Below are 18,037 nucleotides of genomic sequence, written 5' to 3'. Positions count from 1 at the left end.
GGATATAGAACACAATCCGCCCCCTAAATGAATCCATCCCAGAAGTTCCCAGGCCAATATCCGTTACCCCTGCCTCATAGAAACCAACTCCTATTTAAGCCTGTCTGCAAATATTTACATGCCCAACAATTTTCCTTTCACAAGAAGGGACACCACCCGATGTACATCGCTGCCAGATTCCTCGGATCAACAGCTTGCTTAATCAACTCCTCCACCTGACCCTCCACTCCCAATGGGATACTTTCCTCCGGCAACAGGCCTCTAACCTTGCGACGGATGCTCTCGACGACGCTGATCGGGTTAAGATTAACAACCTCACGGCTCCGCTTCTTAACGCGCTGCAGGTCCAGTGTGGGATCATAGATGAAGGCCTCGAGGATAGTCATGAGCGTCTCCTCCTGCTGGCGCAGGATCCGCAGCGTCAGCTCGCTGCAGTGCCGGAACGGGCCCTCGTAGCGATAAATGCCCATGGCCGCCTGCATGTTGTGCGTCAGGCGGAACGGGACGCGCTCCGGCTGGGCGAATGTTGTGCCTTTGTCGAACAGACAGTTGAAATCGACGTGGAACACGCCGCCGTTGCTTTCTTCCAGCAGCACGTTCTCACCGTGCCGGTCGCCGAGCCCGAGGATCGTGCCGACCATGGACATGACCGCGCACGAGCGCGTGTACTTCAGCCGAGCGGCAAACCATGCTGACGGGTTGGGGAACTGCGAGATGAACCACTCCGGCAAAACCGGCGGGAACTTGCCCAGGACATTTTCGGTGAAGATGTGGATATTTTTATCTCCTGTGGTGGCTTGTTTCATCTGCATCGCAAGTTCGGTGTAGTTGGGGACTACGCCGCGTGTCCTGTAGAGGCCAGCCAGAATATCACGTAGTGTTTTGAGCCCATCAACCCACTCAATGATGCCGCATTCTTCGTTGAGCGGCGTGACCGCGTAGGTGCGGATAGACAACTGGCGCCTGCTGGCTTCGGCGTCTCGCTTCAGGGACCTGTTGATGAGACCGTTGAACTCCATGAGACGTTGGTCATTGCGAAGATCGTCCTTGGGCTTGATTAGCATGCCGTATTGTTTACCGTCCGTCCCACGAGCGGTGAGCTTGCGTGGCTTGGCCAAAGATCCGAGAACTAGGACGTGATCGAGAAAGGCATGGATGGTGATGACATCCCGGGAGAACGCCTTGTGTTTCCGAACATTGTCCGTCAGCGTCGGGAGTGTGGCGGTCAACGAAGCCTCATTCGGAATCACCAAGGGGCAAGGGGTGCACTTGTGGTTGAAGTTGAGATCCCGCGTGATGCTGGCCACCGTCGTCCTATTACTCTGAAAGTCGCCGTTGTTGCACGCCAATAGCAGCTGCTCAGCCAGCTTCTCGCCTTTTCTCAATAGCTGCCTCAGGTCATCGGATGAGCCCTCAGCCTTCTTACTGATAGATCGGGCTGCCTGCAGAATCTGCATTCCTCTGCTCCGCCGCTCGCCGGGCTGTCTGGTTGTCATGAGCGGAAAGATGTACCATAGTGCCTGTTGGGGATGGGATTCAACCACTTTGAGAATCATTTGCTCAAGCACCTTGAAAACCTCGAGGTTCGAGTGTGCAATCCTTGCCACGATCTGAGACAAGGAGGTGTAGAAAATGTAAGCAGGCATCCGAGCCAGGTTCTTGTAGAAATGCTTGTACAGCCCGTGCAGGATATCGACCCTGCGCGTGTGTAGCTCCACTGACAGCGAGATCTTGCCATCGGGCGCTTTGTCGACTTGGGCACCCAGATCACAGAAGAGCGTCAAAATCCGTGGGAGCGTTTGGGACAGGTACTTGGTCCCAAAGTTGAGGGATCGGAGGTAATTCTCGATGACGAGTTTGGCCGTCTCGCCTGACAGGTACTCATCTGTCTGATCGTCTGGTTTAAGCGCTTTCTCCGACTCCAGAATCTTTTTGTAATGACGGCCAAGGTAATAATGGCCCTTCTCCCATTGCCCGTAAGTCTTAGCCGCTTGCTGGTATTGAGACCGCAGTGCACCGGCGTGTGTCTGGCCGGTGGAATCTAGCCACTTTGCCAACAGGAGGTGGGCTTGAGCGGTTAACAGGTTTCGCTGTGCATCTGGACCCTTGCTCGAAGTTGGCTGCACGCCAATACTGATAGAGCTATCGTTGATGAATGAGTTGGTGGAAATAGCGAGCTGCAGAGTTTGAATTGCCTGCCGGTGATGGCCGTCCTTGTACAGCAGCCGGGCGTTCTCGATGATAGCGGAACCATCCCCAAGCTGTTGGGCATGTAGGACCGCATTGAAGGACTGGTGCATGGAACCCGACTTTCTTGCGAGCCGTGCACTCGAGAGCCATTGCAAAGAAATATCCCCGTTTTGAAATTTGGGCCTAGAATTGATTAGCAAACAAAGTATGGGTGAATCAACCACGGCAGTGATCGTTACAGAGGGAAACATACCTCATCAGCTCCATTGCTGCTCTCCTGACGCCTAGCAGATACTGCTTGTCGCTCACGTACGCTCCAAGGACTTCCAGCCGCCGGTCCAAGGCTACGAGAGTCCCGTGAGGGTCCTTATTGCCATGATCACCGTGGCTCACAATGATCTCTAGGTCGGTCAGGACGTGGCACTTGAGCATGGCATCATGCGACGCCCTCAGTGACGATGTTGCGGTGTAGGTCATGGAACCAGCGACCTTGTCTCGTAGCATCTGTACATGCTCTCTGAATTTATCCACTTTCCCATCCCTGAGACAGAGTAGTGCTTGACCAACGCCCAAGTTGAAAACCTCTGAAACGTCCCCTGCGCTGTGAAGTCGAAGGTATTTCTCGAGCGTTTGCCATCGACCTGTGGCCCATGAAGCCTCGACGGCGAAGGGCGCAACCTTGTTGCTGTTCACTGCCATGCCCTCCACGCAGTTAAGCAAGACATCTAAAGACATAATTAGCGGATTATCAACGCTCACTTGGCAGGGCATAATTTACCATGCTGTCCGGATTCCTTGAGACACGTGAGCAGGTCGATTTGAATGTCGACATCTTCAGGGGTTTTGGCGAGTTTGATCTCATACCAAGTCTGGGCCGCCGTCCATCGCCCAGCTTTGCGGTCGTTGAGCGCTTGTTGGTCGAGTGTGATATCCTGGAGGAGCGTAGATACGCCGTCGAGACCGTCTGGATCGTCGATTTGGGTGTAAATCTTTTGCAAAGACTGCAGAATTGGATCGCTCCCTTGCTGTTTAGGCGCCTTCTTCTGTCGATTCCCAAGATGTGGCTCCAAGAAGAAGAGTGCCCGAGCGTATTCGTTACAGTCGATGGCCCTCTGCGAGATTAGCTCGGGATCTAATTTGCTGATAACCTTTTGGACCTCCTTGACCCAAGTCTCGTCCTTCGGCGTGACTGGCGTTTGGGATTTTTTGACCTGTAACCACCGCATGCAATAATCGAGGATCCGGAAAACCGCCTATAAATAATCAGCCATCATCCTCTGAAGCGTAGCTGTCGGCGACACAGGAATATTCGTACCTGGTAGAACAACTTTGTCTCCTCCCTTTCCATATACGAAGCGTTCTCTGGCGGCTGATATTTCAGAATCGCCGCTAGCTCAGCTGCGACCTTGTCCTTGAAATCGGCCTTACTATGGGCCACAATGACATGCAAGACCAAGTAGGGCAGTAAGAACTCAGTCACAACAAGGTCCTTGACCTTGATCAACCGGTTAAACGGCTCAAAGACCGCCTGGCTGAAGGGGTTCTGCCCATGGCGAAGCAAGTCCAACACCAAAGCCCTAAGCCAAGCCGCATACGATCTCCCAGGTTTGAAAATGGGGTATTCAGTGGTTTGCTCCGCCATGGGCGCGACGCAAAAACGGGAAGACAAGAACGGCGTGAGTACCTCGCGCGTGCTTTCCGAAAACGCCAGCCATTTCCGGTAGATAACTTCGCCAGTACCCTGGCCTTGACAAAGACAGGCAGATCTGAGATCGCTCCTCGCGAGGAGTTCCTGCATGGCGTAAGAGAGAAAGCCCTGAAACTTGGTATCGGTCGTGGACAGGAACGCCTTGACGAGCACGTTCTCAAGGACAAACAAGACGAAATCAGTGGTCTCCCGGGCATCTTCGAAATTTCGAATGACAACGAACTGCTCTTGCTCGCGCTCCGTCTCAAGCCGGTTCGAATCCAAACAGCCCACGAGGCCAATCGCTTGGGCACAGAGCCGACTGATCTCTTGGTGGTAGCCGTTGTACTTGGCGGCGCAATCCAGGAGTGAGCGGGAGAGTGTCACGATGGTCGAGTCAGGCTGCTCGCTTATGGCGGAAGTTTGCAGGTAGTTCTGATTTTGGTCAAGGAATGCGGCCAACTCGATCAGGGCTTGCTCAACAACGCCGGGATTCTCGTGGCAAAGCCGCTCGGCAAAAAGGACAAAGGAGCCCCTGGTATCCAAGGGCTCTCGAAGCTGGTCCAGCAATCCACAGGTCCCCTGGAGCTCCTCAACATGGCGAAGGGAGGGTAGTCGATGGATGTATTTGCTTAAGATGCGCGTATGCTTGGCCAGGAGCTGGTCAATCAAACCACTGGCTTTTTTCTTCGTGGTGTCATCAAAGCTTTTCCAGTAGCAGCCGATAACAAAAAACGTTGTCTCGGCCAGCGCCTCCACGTCCGCTTCGTCCATGTGCGTGAGCATGACCTCCCAACAGGAGAAGGCCGCGGCGCGCAGAGAGTCGGATGCAAGTGCAGAAATAAGGCAGGCTGAAATCTGCGGCCGAGCAATGCACGCATAGGATTTGCAAATCCTGATCATCTCTTCCATAGCCCCTATGCACCGAATCTGCTCGGAAACTGGAGCTAGTGAAAGCCAAGAATCGGTGATGACTTCGCTCAACCGTGCTGTTAAGCCAAGGACGTGTTGTTGGAGGTAACTCCCAACAATCTGTGATTTCTTGCTCTGGTCTCCCTTATGACCAGGCAAAAGAAGCGTCGAAATCATCGTGAGTGCTTCCCGAACCTGCATATTGTCAGAGGCGGCCCGTATGCTCCATGATACTTCCCAGGACAACTTACCCTCGCCCTGCGCGTCTCGTCCGCACCAGCAGCGGCTTTCAAAAGTTCTAAAGCGATAGGAAGCGGATCCGTTCGCAACAGTTCTACCAGCTGAAATCTCGCCACGTGAGGAGAAACGTGCTCCAACAACGACATAGTATGAGCGGCTACGTCAGGGACGTCTTGGACGAGGAGAAGCACAAGAATAGAGGGGAGGTTCGCAGCGTCGATGCAAGTTTCCCACGTCTCAGTGTCACCTCTCGCCTCCGTGATTTTTTGTATTACGTCTCGCCTTTTGGAAAGGATCAGCCAGGGAAGTGCATGTTTCTGGAGGAGTAGTAGGAGGTCTGGGACACTGATTTGCATCAGATCCGCAACGAACTGCGCAGTCTGCGGCTTGGACACCACGTCTTTGACGACGTGAAATGCCAGGTTCGCCCAGAACGGATGGAACAGTTGTGCGGGGGTCTCGCCCTTGAACTCGGCAAGGCTCAAGATTTCGTTGAAAGCTAATGCGGGCACGATCATGTTGCGATACCCCAGATACTCGACCAGTTTCAGAACCACTAGGTTTAGCTCGTCCGCGGACACCCCCCTACCAACTTGGGCCCAGGCCATGATGCAAGTCTCGTGTAAGTTGGCGGCACCTTTATCAGAGATGGTTCTGAGGAGGCCGAGCGAAGTGGTTCTATTCGACTCCAGAACCCCCCAATCAAATTGATAGGTCGGTTCTGTCAGGAAGACGGGAAGGGCCCTCCCCGCAGCGATGCGAAGTTCCCGGATAGAACTTTGCAAAGACTGAAGACACCATTGACCCGGGCTTGACTTGTTCAGATCCCAGAATTCGGTATCTGCTGAGTGTTTTGCGAGGCGCCGAAGCGCAATCATGGCGACTACCCGGGGCCGCCTAGACGCCAAAAGGCTGGGAAGTTTGATCAGCTTCGTAAAGACCGATATCCCGAACGCCTGGATCTTGTGGAGCCGCTCGGCGACTGGCAAGTTGGCCGGTTTCATCTCGGAGCAAAACGAGCATTCAAAGACGGGCATGGAAGACACCTGCCCCTTCAAGGTGAGCGTATGGTCCGCAACGCACAAGGTTCTAGAAATCAAGTCAATGAGGCGGCATTGGTCCTCCTCGTCCATCGTAGGAAAGCATCCACTGTGAAGCTGTCAGCTCGACTCTTCCGGCACAAAATGCTGGCACTCACATAATGGGGTCGTCGAGTTCATCCATTGAACTAGACTGCGGAGCGTCCACAGCTAGGCAAAGCTGTGTTCTCAGCTCATCAAGTACCCCTGAGTCCCCCTCAAGCTTTTGTCGCTTTGCAGGGGGGGTTCCTGAGCTGTTGGAAGCAGCGCAGACGGTCAAATCTCTAATTTGGTGACGGAGATCATTGCTAGAAAATGTGGTGGGATCGGGTAGCTCAATACTAAGCCCCAGCGCGCATTTGTGTGTTACCTCTGTTAAAAGGTGAACCGAGCGCTGGCATGATGTTAGCAACAAGTTGGTTTCTTCAACAGGCTAGCGAGAAAGTGTACACATACCCAAACATCAGTTTCGACCCCGAGGAGTGGATTCTCGGACACGACTCTCTGAGCGAGCGGGAGCAACCCGGAAACCACAAGACGTGATGTTGGCGCATGCTTAATGGAGGCCCCAGCAAGGTGGACCAACACGACGCAGTATGTATCCCTCAATGACGCCCCGTCCTCGCCGTCCGCGAGAAGTAAGTGGGGATCGAGTAAAAGCTCAGCGCACACAAGGACTAATGCGGCATTAGCCTTGTGGCAGAGCACCGATTCTGGGACCCGAGATACGTCCTGGGACTTGGCTAAATCGATGGCCGTCTGGAGAAGAGGTGCTAATCCCACGCCAACGGGCGTGGGCCACGCGACCAGAATGGAGCAGAGGGGCTGCAAAGTATCCAGAAGCGAGACCGTGTGTTGGCCGTATACCAAAAAAGGCCGTGACCCAGGCTTCTCCATAAGCACACTTGCAATGACCCTCAGTAAGCTCAGCGCATGCCGAAGGGCGTGCTCGGAATCCCGGAGGGTGAAAGTGCACCCGGGGAACGCATTTACAGGCAACGTGTCAAAGAACGCTTGTGGCGGCAGTTTGATATCGGCAAGTGTAGTATGTGGGGATGAGAGTTTTGATCTAGCATGCGTGATGATCGCTATCGGCCAAAAGTCAGCACTGCATATCAGACAAAAAAACAGCAACTTACCGTTTAAATTCGCCCAAAAATATCCCATCACTGCCTGTCCGTAGTTCCACAACGGTGCGTTTCCGGCCGCCAGAATCAGGACATACCGGCACAGTTTTTCGATCTCTCCCGAAATCTCTAAACATCTTCCGTGCCCCAGCATCCTCAACAGCTTCGGCATGATCCACGTCCACAACGGCTCAGCGCCCCTCCTTAGAAACAGCTTCCCATCCGTTACACACCCTAGTACGCTAGGCGTCTCGCGAATCGTCGCCTCGAGGAAATTGACGGCCTTCAGCGCGTCTGCCCGCAACCGCTCCCGATCAGCAAAGGCATCGTCCAATTTCAGACCCTCGAGAAATACGCTGCCACAGACATATACTAGCAAGTGGTTGTGCTCGACGCGCTCGTTGTGGGTGCGCAGAGAAGCGGGGTCGTCCTTCACACGCTCGATGGCGGCGAATAAGCGCTTGAGCTCGGCAGTCTCATCACTGGGTCGGGTGGATTTGGTGGTCGTCGAGGCTGTCGATGTCGAGATATCTTCCACGAGTTGGGCAGCGAGGGTCGAAGGCGGGGGATTGTTGGCATGGTTTTGAGCACCGCCAGCGAGGTTATCGGGCGGCTGGAGTGACTGATGCCCTTGATGTTGCATTTGTTGGTGATGTGGTCGTTGGCTCTGCTGTTGCCATTGCTGTGCGCCGGCCCGCGCCGGCTTGCCATGGTATCCGGAAGCCATTTGTTGCGGGCATCGTTGGTGGGGCGACGGGAACCCTGGAATCACCAACGTTTGTTGTTGGGCAACACGCTAAAAGTGGAAAGTGGGATGGATAAGACGCGTTTCGCGCGAAGGGGAGGCACCAAACCACGTGACACCATTCAAAAATACTCGAGGAGGTAAGTAACCCTAACCCTGAATATCATCAACGGGACATCAAACTGGAAGCAATACTACCTATGCACACAGTAGCTCGAGTTATGCAACTGGCAACTTGTCAATCGGGGTCAATTAATTAAGCCGTTGTCCCCGTTTATTAAAGCGACTTCAGGTTCAAATCTCATTACATAGTAAGCTATACCAAGAACCATTCAGTTGCTACTTAGCAGCTTCTCGACCGCCCATTTCACCGAGAAGTTCCTAAGATCCGAGTAATGCTGCCCAACGCCGACAAACAGGACCGGGACATTCGTGGCATGAACGATACTGACCAGGGTACCAACCATATCGCCAACGGTGTCACACTTCGAAATGATGAACCCATCCAACGACCGGCCGGAGCCAAAGGCAGCATTGAAGTTCCTAGCTTGAGCGACGGAATCTGTGCCGACGAGAGCCTGTAATCATGTCAGCACTTGTCCAGGAAGTAAACCAAAGGAACCCCCATGTGTAAAACATACCTCGCCAACCATCAGAATCTTGTCCGGCTGAGCAAACTTGGCAAACTTCTCCAGGGACGACATGAGTCGCTGGTCGTTGTGCCTCCGCCCAGCGGTATCGATCAACACGACGTCAAATCCTTCTTGGGAAGCAAAAGAAACCGCATCCTTGGCCACAGCAGCAGCGTCTTTACCGTACCCCTTCTGGTACAGCTCGACCTGGCCACCCTCACGGGTCGTCAACTCCTTCAAATTCCGCACGTGCACAGCGAGCTGTTCGACGGCGCCAGACCGAAAAGTGTCACCGGCGGCGATGAGGACCTTGTACTTGTTCTGCAACAGGAAAAAGCAAATCTTGGAAAGGTTGGTGGACTTCCCAACACCGTTGACGCCAACAATGGACATGACGTAGGGACGGGCTTTGCGGAGAGATGTAGCGGGTGGCGCGGTAATCGAGTCGATTTCGCGGAGAAGATCCAGGGAGGAGGTCGGGGTGAGCATTTTGGTGAGAGAAGCCTCCATGGCCACTTGTATCCTCGAGTTGATACCTGTAAACGGTGACATTAATGGTTAGCTTAACCGCGATAGAGGGAGCCCGGGGAAACGTACTCTCGAAGTTACCCGTCTTAACACCCAAAAGCTCTTTCTCGACACCTTCACACAAACGGACCGCGGCCTCCCGAGCAACATTTTTCTTCAGAAGATGCTCTTCCATCCCTTTCATCGCCTTCTCCAGATCCTGCTTCGTAAGGGTTTTGCCACCAACAACGTTCCTAAACAGCCCTCCAATAGCGCTCAAACTCGACCCAACAAGACCGCTCGAGCCTTCGGTCGTAGTTGCAGCAGCTCTCTTCTTGGCTTCCGCATCGGCCAGGATCGAGTTCACCTCATCACCCAGGTCCCTAAGCACAAACTTCCCCTTTGTCCTGGCGCCCCACGTGGCGGAATCCACTTCTTCCACGGCTCCCGGTCTCCCCCCTGCATCAGCTTCGCTATCGCTCGTGAGGGTAGGGACCGAATAGTCGAGCTGGACATCGTCGGTCTCGTCCGCAAGTCCGTCAGCGTCCCACTTCCTGCCACGCTTCGCTGCTTTGGTCGGCTTCCCTCTGCGCCCCGGCCCCTCATCCCCTGATGAAACCGGCGCCGAGTTGTTATTCTGCATCTTCCGCGCACGCCTCGACAATTTGCCCCCGGGCCCTGGCTTCGCTACCAGGAGGTGACCTGCGCTCGGTGTCGAGGGACGTGAAGGATCGGGCGTTACCACGGGCGTCGATTCGGCTGACGATTTGGCTTGGGACTTGGTCGGGAGTACGAGACTTGGTGGCAGGGGAGGGTCATCCCCTATGTCCGCAGGATTCTTCTCATCACTGTATGCCAAAACGTTTGACCTGCTGCCACTTTGTTCGAGCTCGCCCAGCTGCTGATCAAAGTATTCGTCGAACTTGACACACTCGACGATGGTTGTGTTCGGCTTCCGAAGTTGATCCCCGTACAGGCTCACAAAGATAGCCTTGATATTGTCGACGAGCTTGTCGATCCATGGCAGGTGCAAAAGCGAGCGGTAGACTGCCTATTCCCTAAAGTGTCAGCAGAGGCCGCGAGAGTGGCGAAACCGAACCTTCAGCAAACCCCCATATGCAATGGGCAAAAGGTAGAAACATACAACAAAAATGATTCCCAGTTCTTTGTTGAACGTCCATCGTAAACTATGCTGCTCATGCTTGTACGGAGGGTTACTGGCGGCGGATGCGCCGTCCTTTGCGCCAGCAACGGTGCTCTTTTCTTCGATGAAAACGTCCGAGATGAAGTTGTTGACTACCGAGGGGCTAACAGCTGTGTAGTTCCGGGACCACAGGACGACCCCGGACGTATCGATGATCTCGAAGGCGTCTAACATCCTGAATCTCGAGGGCGGTGCCGAACTTGCCGCAGGTGTTGTTGATTGAAAGGACAATTCTCGAAGCTCCCAAGTCTGTTCTAGGACGGGAGTTCTAGATGCCTGGCACGTCGTACCACTGAACGAACAGACCAGCGCAACCTTCCAGCGCATCGAACAATGCGCGTTCATTGGTGGGCGCAGCCTGCGGCATCCTCAAGACCGGGGTTTGCCCGGCCCACTTTTTGCGCGGCCCCTGTTTTCAGGGGAGGATGACAGCATGCAGCGAGCGCTGAAAACACATGGCCAGAGCCGGTCGCTGCATTTCGCAAGGCACAGACAACAGAGCTCGAAACAACACCACACCAACATCGCGACGTCGCTCGTCTCCACCGTGTTCCCGAGGACAACCAACCTTCATACCGCCATCCAGCTAGCGCTATCTTCATACCGAAACCACATCGCACCGTCCTACCTCCCGCCCCAGCCATGCAACGAGCAGCCTACGGACGCTCTCCCCCCCTCCACCACCCGGTGCCACAACACGTCTCGACAGTTCCTCAGCTTCGATCTCCACCTCCACCAGCCTCGCAGGCCCATAGCAACTACGATGGCAGCCCATACCCTCAGCAGCAACCGCCGCAGCAACAACAACCCGGCGGTATTCCATCAGCGGGGCCAAACGTGTTCGGCCAGTATGGGAACTTCATAAACGACCCTGCCGCGCAATTGGCTTCGCAGTTTGGCCAGACGGCGTTTCGCCAAGGCCAGGAGTATATTGAGCAAAACGTAGGTCTCTCCGGATTACTCGAATACTCTCGCCTTGTACCGCTCGTACTAACTTGCGTGGCTCCCTCGCAGGTAAACCGCTTCGTCAACGTCTCAGCACTCAAGCACTACTTCATCGTCACGAACTCCTACGTAATAAACAAACTTTTTCTCGTCTTCTTCCCCTGGCGCCACAAGCCCTGGACCCGGCGGCAGGCTACGGGGCCTTCGGGCCAAGAGGCCTGGTACCTGCCACCACGCGATGACATCAACAGCCCGGACATGTACATCCCCGTGATGTCGTTGGTCACCTACATCTTCCTACAGGCGCTCATCTCAGGTCTCAAGGGCCAGTTCCAGCCGGAGCTGTTTGGGTACATTGCGACGACGGCTTTGGTGGCCGTGATTGTGGAGATTCTGGGGTTGAAGCTGGGGTGCTACCTCCTGAGCATCTCGAACGAGTCGCAATTGCTGGATCTGGTGGCCTACTCTGGGTACAAATTTGTTGGCGTCATTGTCACGATCAGCGTGGCGGAAATCATGAACGGCGGCAAGGGCACCGGTGGCTGGATTGGGTGGACGGTGTTTATTTACACCTTTTTGGCGAATTCGCTTTTTCTGGTAAGTCTCTTTTGCTACTGCTGTGTGTGTTGCAATCTGACCTAACCTGGCGCTAGATGCGGTCTCTTAAGTACGTTCTCCTCCCCGAGAACAACAACGACAACCGTGGCCCCATGCAGACCATGCACCCGCTCGACTCGCGGGCGAAGAGGAACCAGAGGACCCAATTCCTCTTCTTCTATTCCTACATTGTCCAGCTATTTTTCATGTGGATTCTCTGCCGCTCATGAAGCAGCGCTTAGCGGGGTGGAGTGTATTGAACATGTGTACAAAGGAGCGTTCGCCGGGGGCATGCGGGCTAGTTACTTGAATCAACGGTGAAGCCGACAAGAGTTACGCCGCCGAGCGCTTTAGAGACCAGGCCAGGCTTTCTGTATTATCTATGTCTGTGGCCGAGAAGTGGGGGATAAATCTAAAAGTTAAGATCCACGGGCCAAATTTCTGTGGCAGAGGGGGTCATGTAAGACCAACCACAAATCAGAAAGAAAAGAAAAGCAAACCATTCCGATGCCGCATCAACCTATGTGTTGTCGTCTCAACTCGGGACAAATCACATCCCGTTTGAAGCTGAAAACGGCGTGGCAACTGTGGGTCCTACGTTACACTCGCTTTCGTCACAACAACCTGGCAGGCCCAACACTCCTTCGCGTCTCACCGGAATCTCTCAGCTTTAAAAATGTGTTCCCTCCGGCTTTGAACCCCGGGTATTTACCATATTTCTACAAGAAACCAGTTGGGAAACAAGTAGACCTGAACGAGCCATGGCACCCCCAATTGTGACCGCCACGGTCCAAACCGCCGTCATCTCGGCCATCTCCAATGTTCTCGCCCAGGCGATCACCGCCCATCAGAGTAATGTATGTTTTCCCCCACGCTTTCCAAGATCCAGCCTCAATTCCAGACATCAGAAAAAAAAACTAAAAAACTAATATTCCCACCAGACCACCCTCACAATCGACTGGATCCCCGTCTTCCAATACACCCTCTTCGCCCTGATCTCCACACCCCCCAACTTCCTCTGGCAAGACCTCCTCGAGTCCTCCTTCCCCGCCTACCACGCCTCCCCCACCAAAGAAGCCGTCGCCCTAGCCGCCGCGTCCGACGACGCCGCCCTGGAAAAGAAAGCCTCCGTCAAAACAGGCAAAGGCAACGCCCTCGTCGAACCCCGCCTCAACAAGCTCAACACCATCACCAAAACCCTCCTCGACCAATCCATCGGCGCTGTCGTCAACACCTTGCTCTTCTGTTTCTTCACGCATGGGATCCGCCAGGCGATGGCGCACCACTACGCGGCGCGGGCAGCTGGGCTGGTTCCCGCTGATAGTCTCGCTTTTCTCTTGTCGGGGCGTGACGCGGTGCGGTACCAGGACGTGGCGTGGCCGAGTGTGTGGGCGAGTACGCAGGCGGAGTTTTGGGGGCTGATTAAGGCTGGGTGGCGGTTCTGGCCGCTGGTGAGTTTGGTGAACTATGTGTTTTTGACGAGTGTTGAGGCGCGGAGTCTGGTGGGCGCGTTGGCGGGGCTGGGTTGGGGGATCTATGTGAGTTTGGCGACTGCGCAGCCTCGAAGGGGTGAGGTGGTCGAGTTCAGTACAGAAGACGGGATGAGGCTACGAGGTTAATGGCTGATGAATAGAATGGCATCGGGCTCTAGCTATGGTATGTATTTAGTATTCTCAGGGGGCGAACCTGAAGTTATTAGAGTAGGTATTTTAGAGCTGTCGGATTTGAAGTCGCCATAGAAAATACTAAGAAAATATTCAAAGCGGCATAAGACAACGTCCTAGACATGAGAATCGCTAGGTATGCAATGTGGGCGCATCTCGACATTGAGCAATTACTCGCTCATCTCGGGGAGTTCTAAACCTTGAGGAAGGTATCAATCTCGCCGAAATACAGGTTTTATGTCGTCTAGAAAGAAGTTGTATGTGTGGATTCTGACTTCTAACCACCTGTCTCAGCACTCTACTGCGTTTATTTCATAGTTATCAGCTTTCTCCACGAGCAATCGCTGAGCCCAGGACATATACCTAATGGCATGTGGCTGAACCCTCGTTCGCCCCTCATTTCAGTACAACGAAAGTGTACAGTCGCTAGCGAAATCGGCTTCCGCTTTCCTCTCTCACATCTTTCTGGCGCACGGACCGTTCATGCATTTAACCAAACACACCGTGTGCCCTCGCACGCGCGTATGTACCAGGCAGGATGTATATGATAATGCAACAACCCAATATTACGATCACCGTTAGCAAGCCTGGACTATTAGCCAACCAGGACTGTCAGCCAACCAGACTGTTAGCTGAAGGTGGCTGCGGTAAGCAATGACTCTTATCACGATGACCGTCGTTAAATAATGAGCCGAATCTGGATCCATTGCAGATTCGATCAACGTCTAAAACATAAGAGAGCCTTGACCGAGTGTTTTGTACGGCATTGGCCCGGTTGCTGCTGCTGGAGTGCCGGCCCGCCCGTCGGGCTGTGTCTGCTGTCGGTCGCATTCCGGACAATGCGGGCATGGCGGGTACCGCCTCCGTGTCAGGGTTCGTCAGGGACCCTCTGAGGTGGGTGTCACGATTATGGCCGCATGCAGGGTCCCGATGGGGGCGCGCGGGAAGCGTCCCCAGCCAATCGTTAAGAATGGGTTCCGGACCAATCAGCAGAGGAACGGAGGGAACGGCTACCGTTCCTCACGTTCCCAAGGGGAAAGGTACGGGGGTACCCAGGGACCTAGATAGTATATAGTCACTCACTCTGGAGAGCTCTGGGAGTTCTCCAGTTAGCAATCACAGCTACAGTTCGCTACGAGCTCGCAAGCCTACTGTTGAGACAAGTCTATTGTTGTGCACCCTTTGGCTACACCGAACCTAAGCATCCTTTGCTAGATTACTTTCACTGAACCCTAACAGGATAGGATCCTAGAGAGGTTCGTCACAGTGGGGCACACTTGAGCCTGGCGTCCCGCACGGGCCAATGCTTTCTATTTTCGGGGCCGAAAGCAGGGCAGATTTTCTATTGGCCAATTTAGCCGCCCGAAGCGACGCGAGTGGTCAGGACGTCAAATCGTCGCAGCCCAACCCCTCATCAATCCAGGCGGGCATCGACTCTGCGTTGTCGATTGCGATTCGGAACAAAGCCCGCTATTCCTGACTGAGGCTGCCTAGTTAAGCAACTTCTCAAACGGTTTCTTTTCCATCTTTACACTAGTACGTCACGGGTTTCACCATACCTAGCCAAGCCGAGAGTCTAACTGCATTTGCCGCAGGAACCGAAGATATGTCGGGCGCCGAGGTCATCGGCATCATCTCTGGCGTCATCGCTATTATTGACGCGACCGCGAAGATCTATAGCGCCGCCAACGATGCCTCTGGCCTCCCAGAAGCCTTCCGCGATATTGCTACACGGCTTCCCCTTGTCTGCAAAACCCTGCAGACGGTCTCGGGAAACCTCAACAATACCATCCCCGACGAGGAATGTTGCGAGGCAATAAAGCCTGTCTTGCAGCGATGCGAGAGTAGGGCAACACAGCTAGAGAAAATATTTAAGGATGTTATCCCACAGGCCGATGCCTCAAGAATGGAGCGATACGCACTTGCCGCCCTCACCTGGGGCAAAGGAGACACGGTGGAGTCGCTTATGAAGGGTATATTGGAGGATGTTCAACTGTTGACCAGCAACCGCGTAGCGGAACTTCCCACACAGACTAGTATCGCGGCGGTGATACGAGAGGCGATAGAAGAAGTGTCAGCAATTCCGCCCTCGTTGCCAAACGGTATTCCTCTCCCAGACCGTTTGTTAAGAACATCTCTTAACACCGAACAGGCATTCACCCATCCACTACTCACGAAAACGAACGAGACTCCCTACTGAGAGCGCTCAATTGGACCGATCCTAGAATTGACAAGCTACGTATCGAAAGAACAAAGGGGGGGTTATACAAAGCCTCGTCCAGCTGGATTCTCTCCCACCCCAGTTATCAGAGGTGGCGTGACGGTGACACAAAGCTGCTCTGGATCAAGGGCGGCGCCGGCAAGGGCAAGACGATGCTGTTGATTACCATTACCGAGCAACTTCAATCTCAGACCAGACTTGGCCACCCAGTCGCCAACTCGTCTTTATCGTTCTTCTTCTGCCAGAATACCGATAACCGCTTGAACAATGCAGTCGCCGTCCTCCAAGGGCTCATATACCTCCTACTGGTCCAAGACGTCAGTCTCTTTTCGTACCTCAAGAGTGACTACGACCGGATGGGCAAGGACATCTTCAATGCCGCTAACAATAACGCTAATGCCTTCGACGCGCTGTCCAATGTATTTAAGCAGATGGTCCAGCACCCACGGTTGGGAAACCTGTACTTGGCTATTGACGCTCTCGACGAATGCGAAGACGGGCTACCAGACCTCCTTAACCTGGTCAGGGAAACTACCCTCCAAGAAAATCGTCTCAAGTGGATCCTGACGAGCCGTAACCGGGTGGACATCGACGAAAACCTCGCGCTTGAGAACCCGGGAGCGAAGTTGAGCCTGGAGGTGAACTCAGAAGCTGTGTCACGGGCGATCGAAACCTACATCATTCACAAAGTAGCCGAAGTCTCTTCACTTCGATCCAGTCCTGTCCAGCGAACCATCATTCAACAAAAGCTGCTCGAGAAGGCTGAGGGTACCTTTTTATGGGTTGATCTAGTATTACGATCTATCCGCGGTATCTTGGCCGAAGATGTTGTTCGCCACATCGACGAGACGCCACTAGGGCTACTGCCGCTTTACGATCGGATGATGGGAGGTATTAGCAAGTTTGCGAGTAACTACCGAGATTCGTGCCTTGCAGTGCTTTCAGTGGCAACTCTGGCGTACCGCCCACTCCACATTCTCGAGCTCCAAACGCTAGCTGGGCTCAAGTACCAAACCGCTGATGTGGAGAGGATCGTCGACATGTGCGGTTCCTTTCTCACGCTGGTAGACAACCACGTCTATCCGATCCACCAGTCGGCCAAAGACTACCTAGTCAGTGACACCGCCGTCGATAAGATATTCCCGTCTGGGAAACACGCTGTTCAACGCATCATCGTCGACAGATCAATCGCGGCGATGCAGAAGATACTCCGGCGAGATGTGTATCAGCTGGTCCATCCAGGAGCGCTCACCCGTAACATGGAGGCGCAGCGACCCACGCCTGATCCCTTGCTTGGAGTGGGATACTCCTGTACATACTGGATCGACCATGTCTGTGAAACGGATAAGGCCGACTTACAAGGCTCCCGACGTTACCGGCTAACAAATGCTCTCGAGCAGCATATCGCAGGATCAAAGAAAAGCATCCTAATAAGAGACTCTATTAAGGCGTTCTTCCACACCTATTTCCTTCACTGGCTTGAAGCGTTAAGTCTCCTCGGCGTTGTCTCAAATGGAATCCTCTCTCTTACTAGGCTTAGAGCCATTGTCGAAGTAAGTTCCAACTCCTCTCCTGCTTTAAACGGTAGATAGTTAAATCCCTAAATTAGGCAAGGACGGCCGCTTTTACAAATCTTATCGAAGATGCATATCGGTTCATTTTACTAAACCGATGGCTTATCGAACAGGCGCCACTACAGACATACATATCAGCATTGCTATTTACTCCAGTTGGCAGTATCATCCGTCGAATATTTGTCAAAGAAGAGCCTAGTTGGGTGCTAACAAAGCCGGTTATCGAGAAAATCTGGAGTCCATGTCTTCAAACATTCGAGGGCCATAGCGGTTGGGTTCAGTCGGTAGCCTTTTCCCCGGACGGTAGCCGAATCGCCTCTGGATCCAACGATCAAACCATCCGCATCTGGGATGCGAAGTCGGGCAAGGAGGTGCGGAAGCTTGAGGGCCATAGCGATCGGGTTCGGTCGGTAGCCTTTTCCCCGGACGGTAGCCGAATCGCCTCTGGATCAGACGATCAAACCATCCGCATCTGGGATGCGAAGTCGGGCAAGGAGGTGCGGAAGCTTGAGGGCCATAGCGATCGGGTTTGGTCGGTAGCCTTTTCCCCGGACGGTAGCCGAATCGCCTCTGGATCCGCCGATCAAACCATCCGCATCTGGGATGCGAAGTCGGGCAAGGAGGTGCGGAAGCTTGAGGGCCATAGCAGTTGGGTTTGGTCGGTAGCCTTTTCCCCGGACGGTAGCCGAATCGCCTCTGGATCCGACGATCAA

The 18,037-nt window shown here is 53.9% G+C and overlaps 3 protein-coding genes across 3 annotated transcripts; 2 read left to right on the top strand and 1 right to left on the bottom strand.

Moving 5' to 3' along the window:
* Positions 1-137: 137 nt before the first annotated feature.
* On the bottom strand, positions 138-10,497 carry C8A04DRAFT_15145 (uncharacterized protein; the record flags this gene model as incomplete). Its single annotated transcript, XM_062778375.1, has 12 exons — positions 138-2,373; positions 2,444-2,915; positions 2,969-3,443; positions 3,506-4,984; positions 5,041-6,178; positions 6,228-6,442; positions 6,565-7,196; positions 7,248-7,865; positions 8,324-8,558; positions 8,622-9,148; positions 9,210-10,170; positions 10,264-10,497. The coding sequence occupies 12 exons, from the start codon at positions 10,495-10,497 to the stop codon at positions 138-140; spliced, it is 9,222 nt and encodes a 3,073-aa protein (XP_062633575.1).
* A 468-nt stretch (positions 10,498-10,965) lies between these two features.
* Positions 10,966-13,484, top strand: C8A04DRAFT_40072 (protein transport protein yif1; the record flags this gene model as incomplete). Its single annotated transcript, XM_062784815.1, has 6 exons — positions 10,966-11,265; positions 11,338-11,865; positions 11,922-12,056; positions 12,497-12,543; positions 12,599-12,722; positions 12,807-13,484. The coding sequence occupies 6 exons, from the start codon at positions 10,966-10,968 to the stop codon at positions 13,482-13,484; spliced, it is 1,812 nt and encodes a 603-aa protein (XP_062633574.1).
* A 1,651-nt stretch (positions 13,485-15,135) lies between these two features.
* Positions 15,136-17,961, top strand: C8A04DRAFT_40070 (putative HET containing-domain vegetative incompatibility protein; the record flags this gene model as incomplete). Its single annotated transcript, XM_062784814.1, has 4 exons — positions 15,136-15,502; positions 15,682-17,303; positions 17,360-17,821; positions 17,884-17,961. 4 exons carry the CDS (start codon positions 15,136-15,138, stop codon positions 17,959-17,961), a joined length of 2,529 nt encoding a protein of 842 aa, XP_062633573.1.
* Positions 17,962-18,037: the final 76 nt, after the last annotated feature.

This window comes from Dichotomopilus funicola (genome assembly GCF_033296635.1).
Source record: "Dichotomopilus funicola strain CBS 141.50 unplaced genomic scaffold C8A04scaffold_84, whole genome shotgun sequence".
NCBI lineage: Eukaryota > Fungi > Ascomycota > Sordariomycetes > Sordariales > Chaetomiaceae > Dichotomopilus > Dichotomopilus funicola.
Note: the sequence above shows the minus strand (reverse complement) of the source record. Positions and strands in the feature narration are given on the sequence as shown.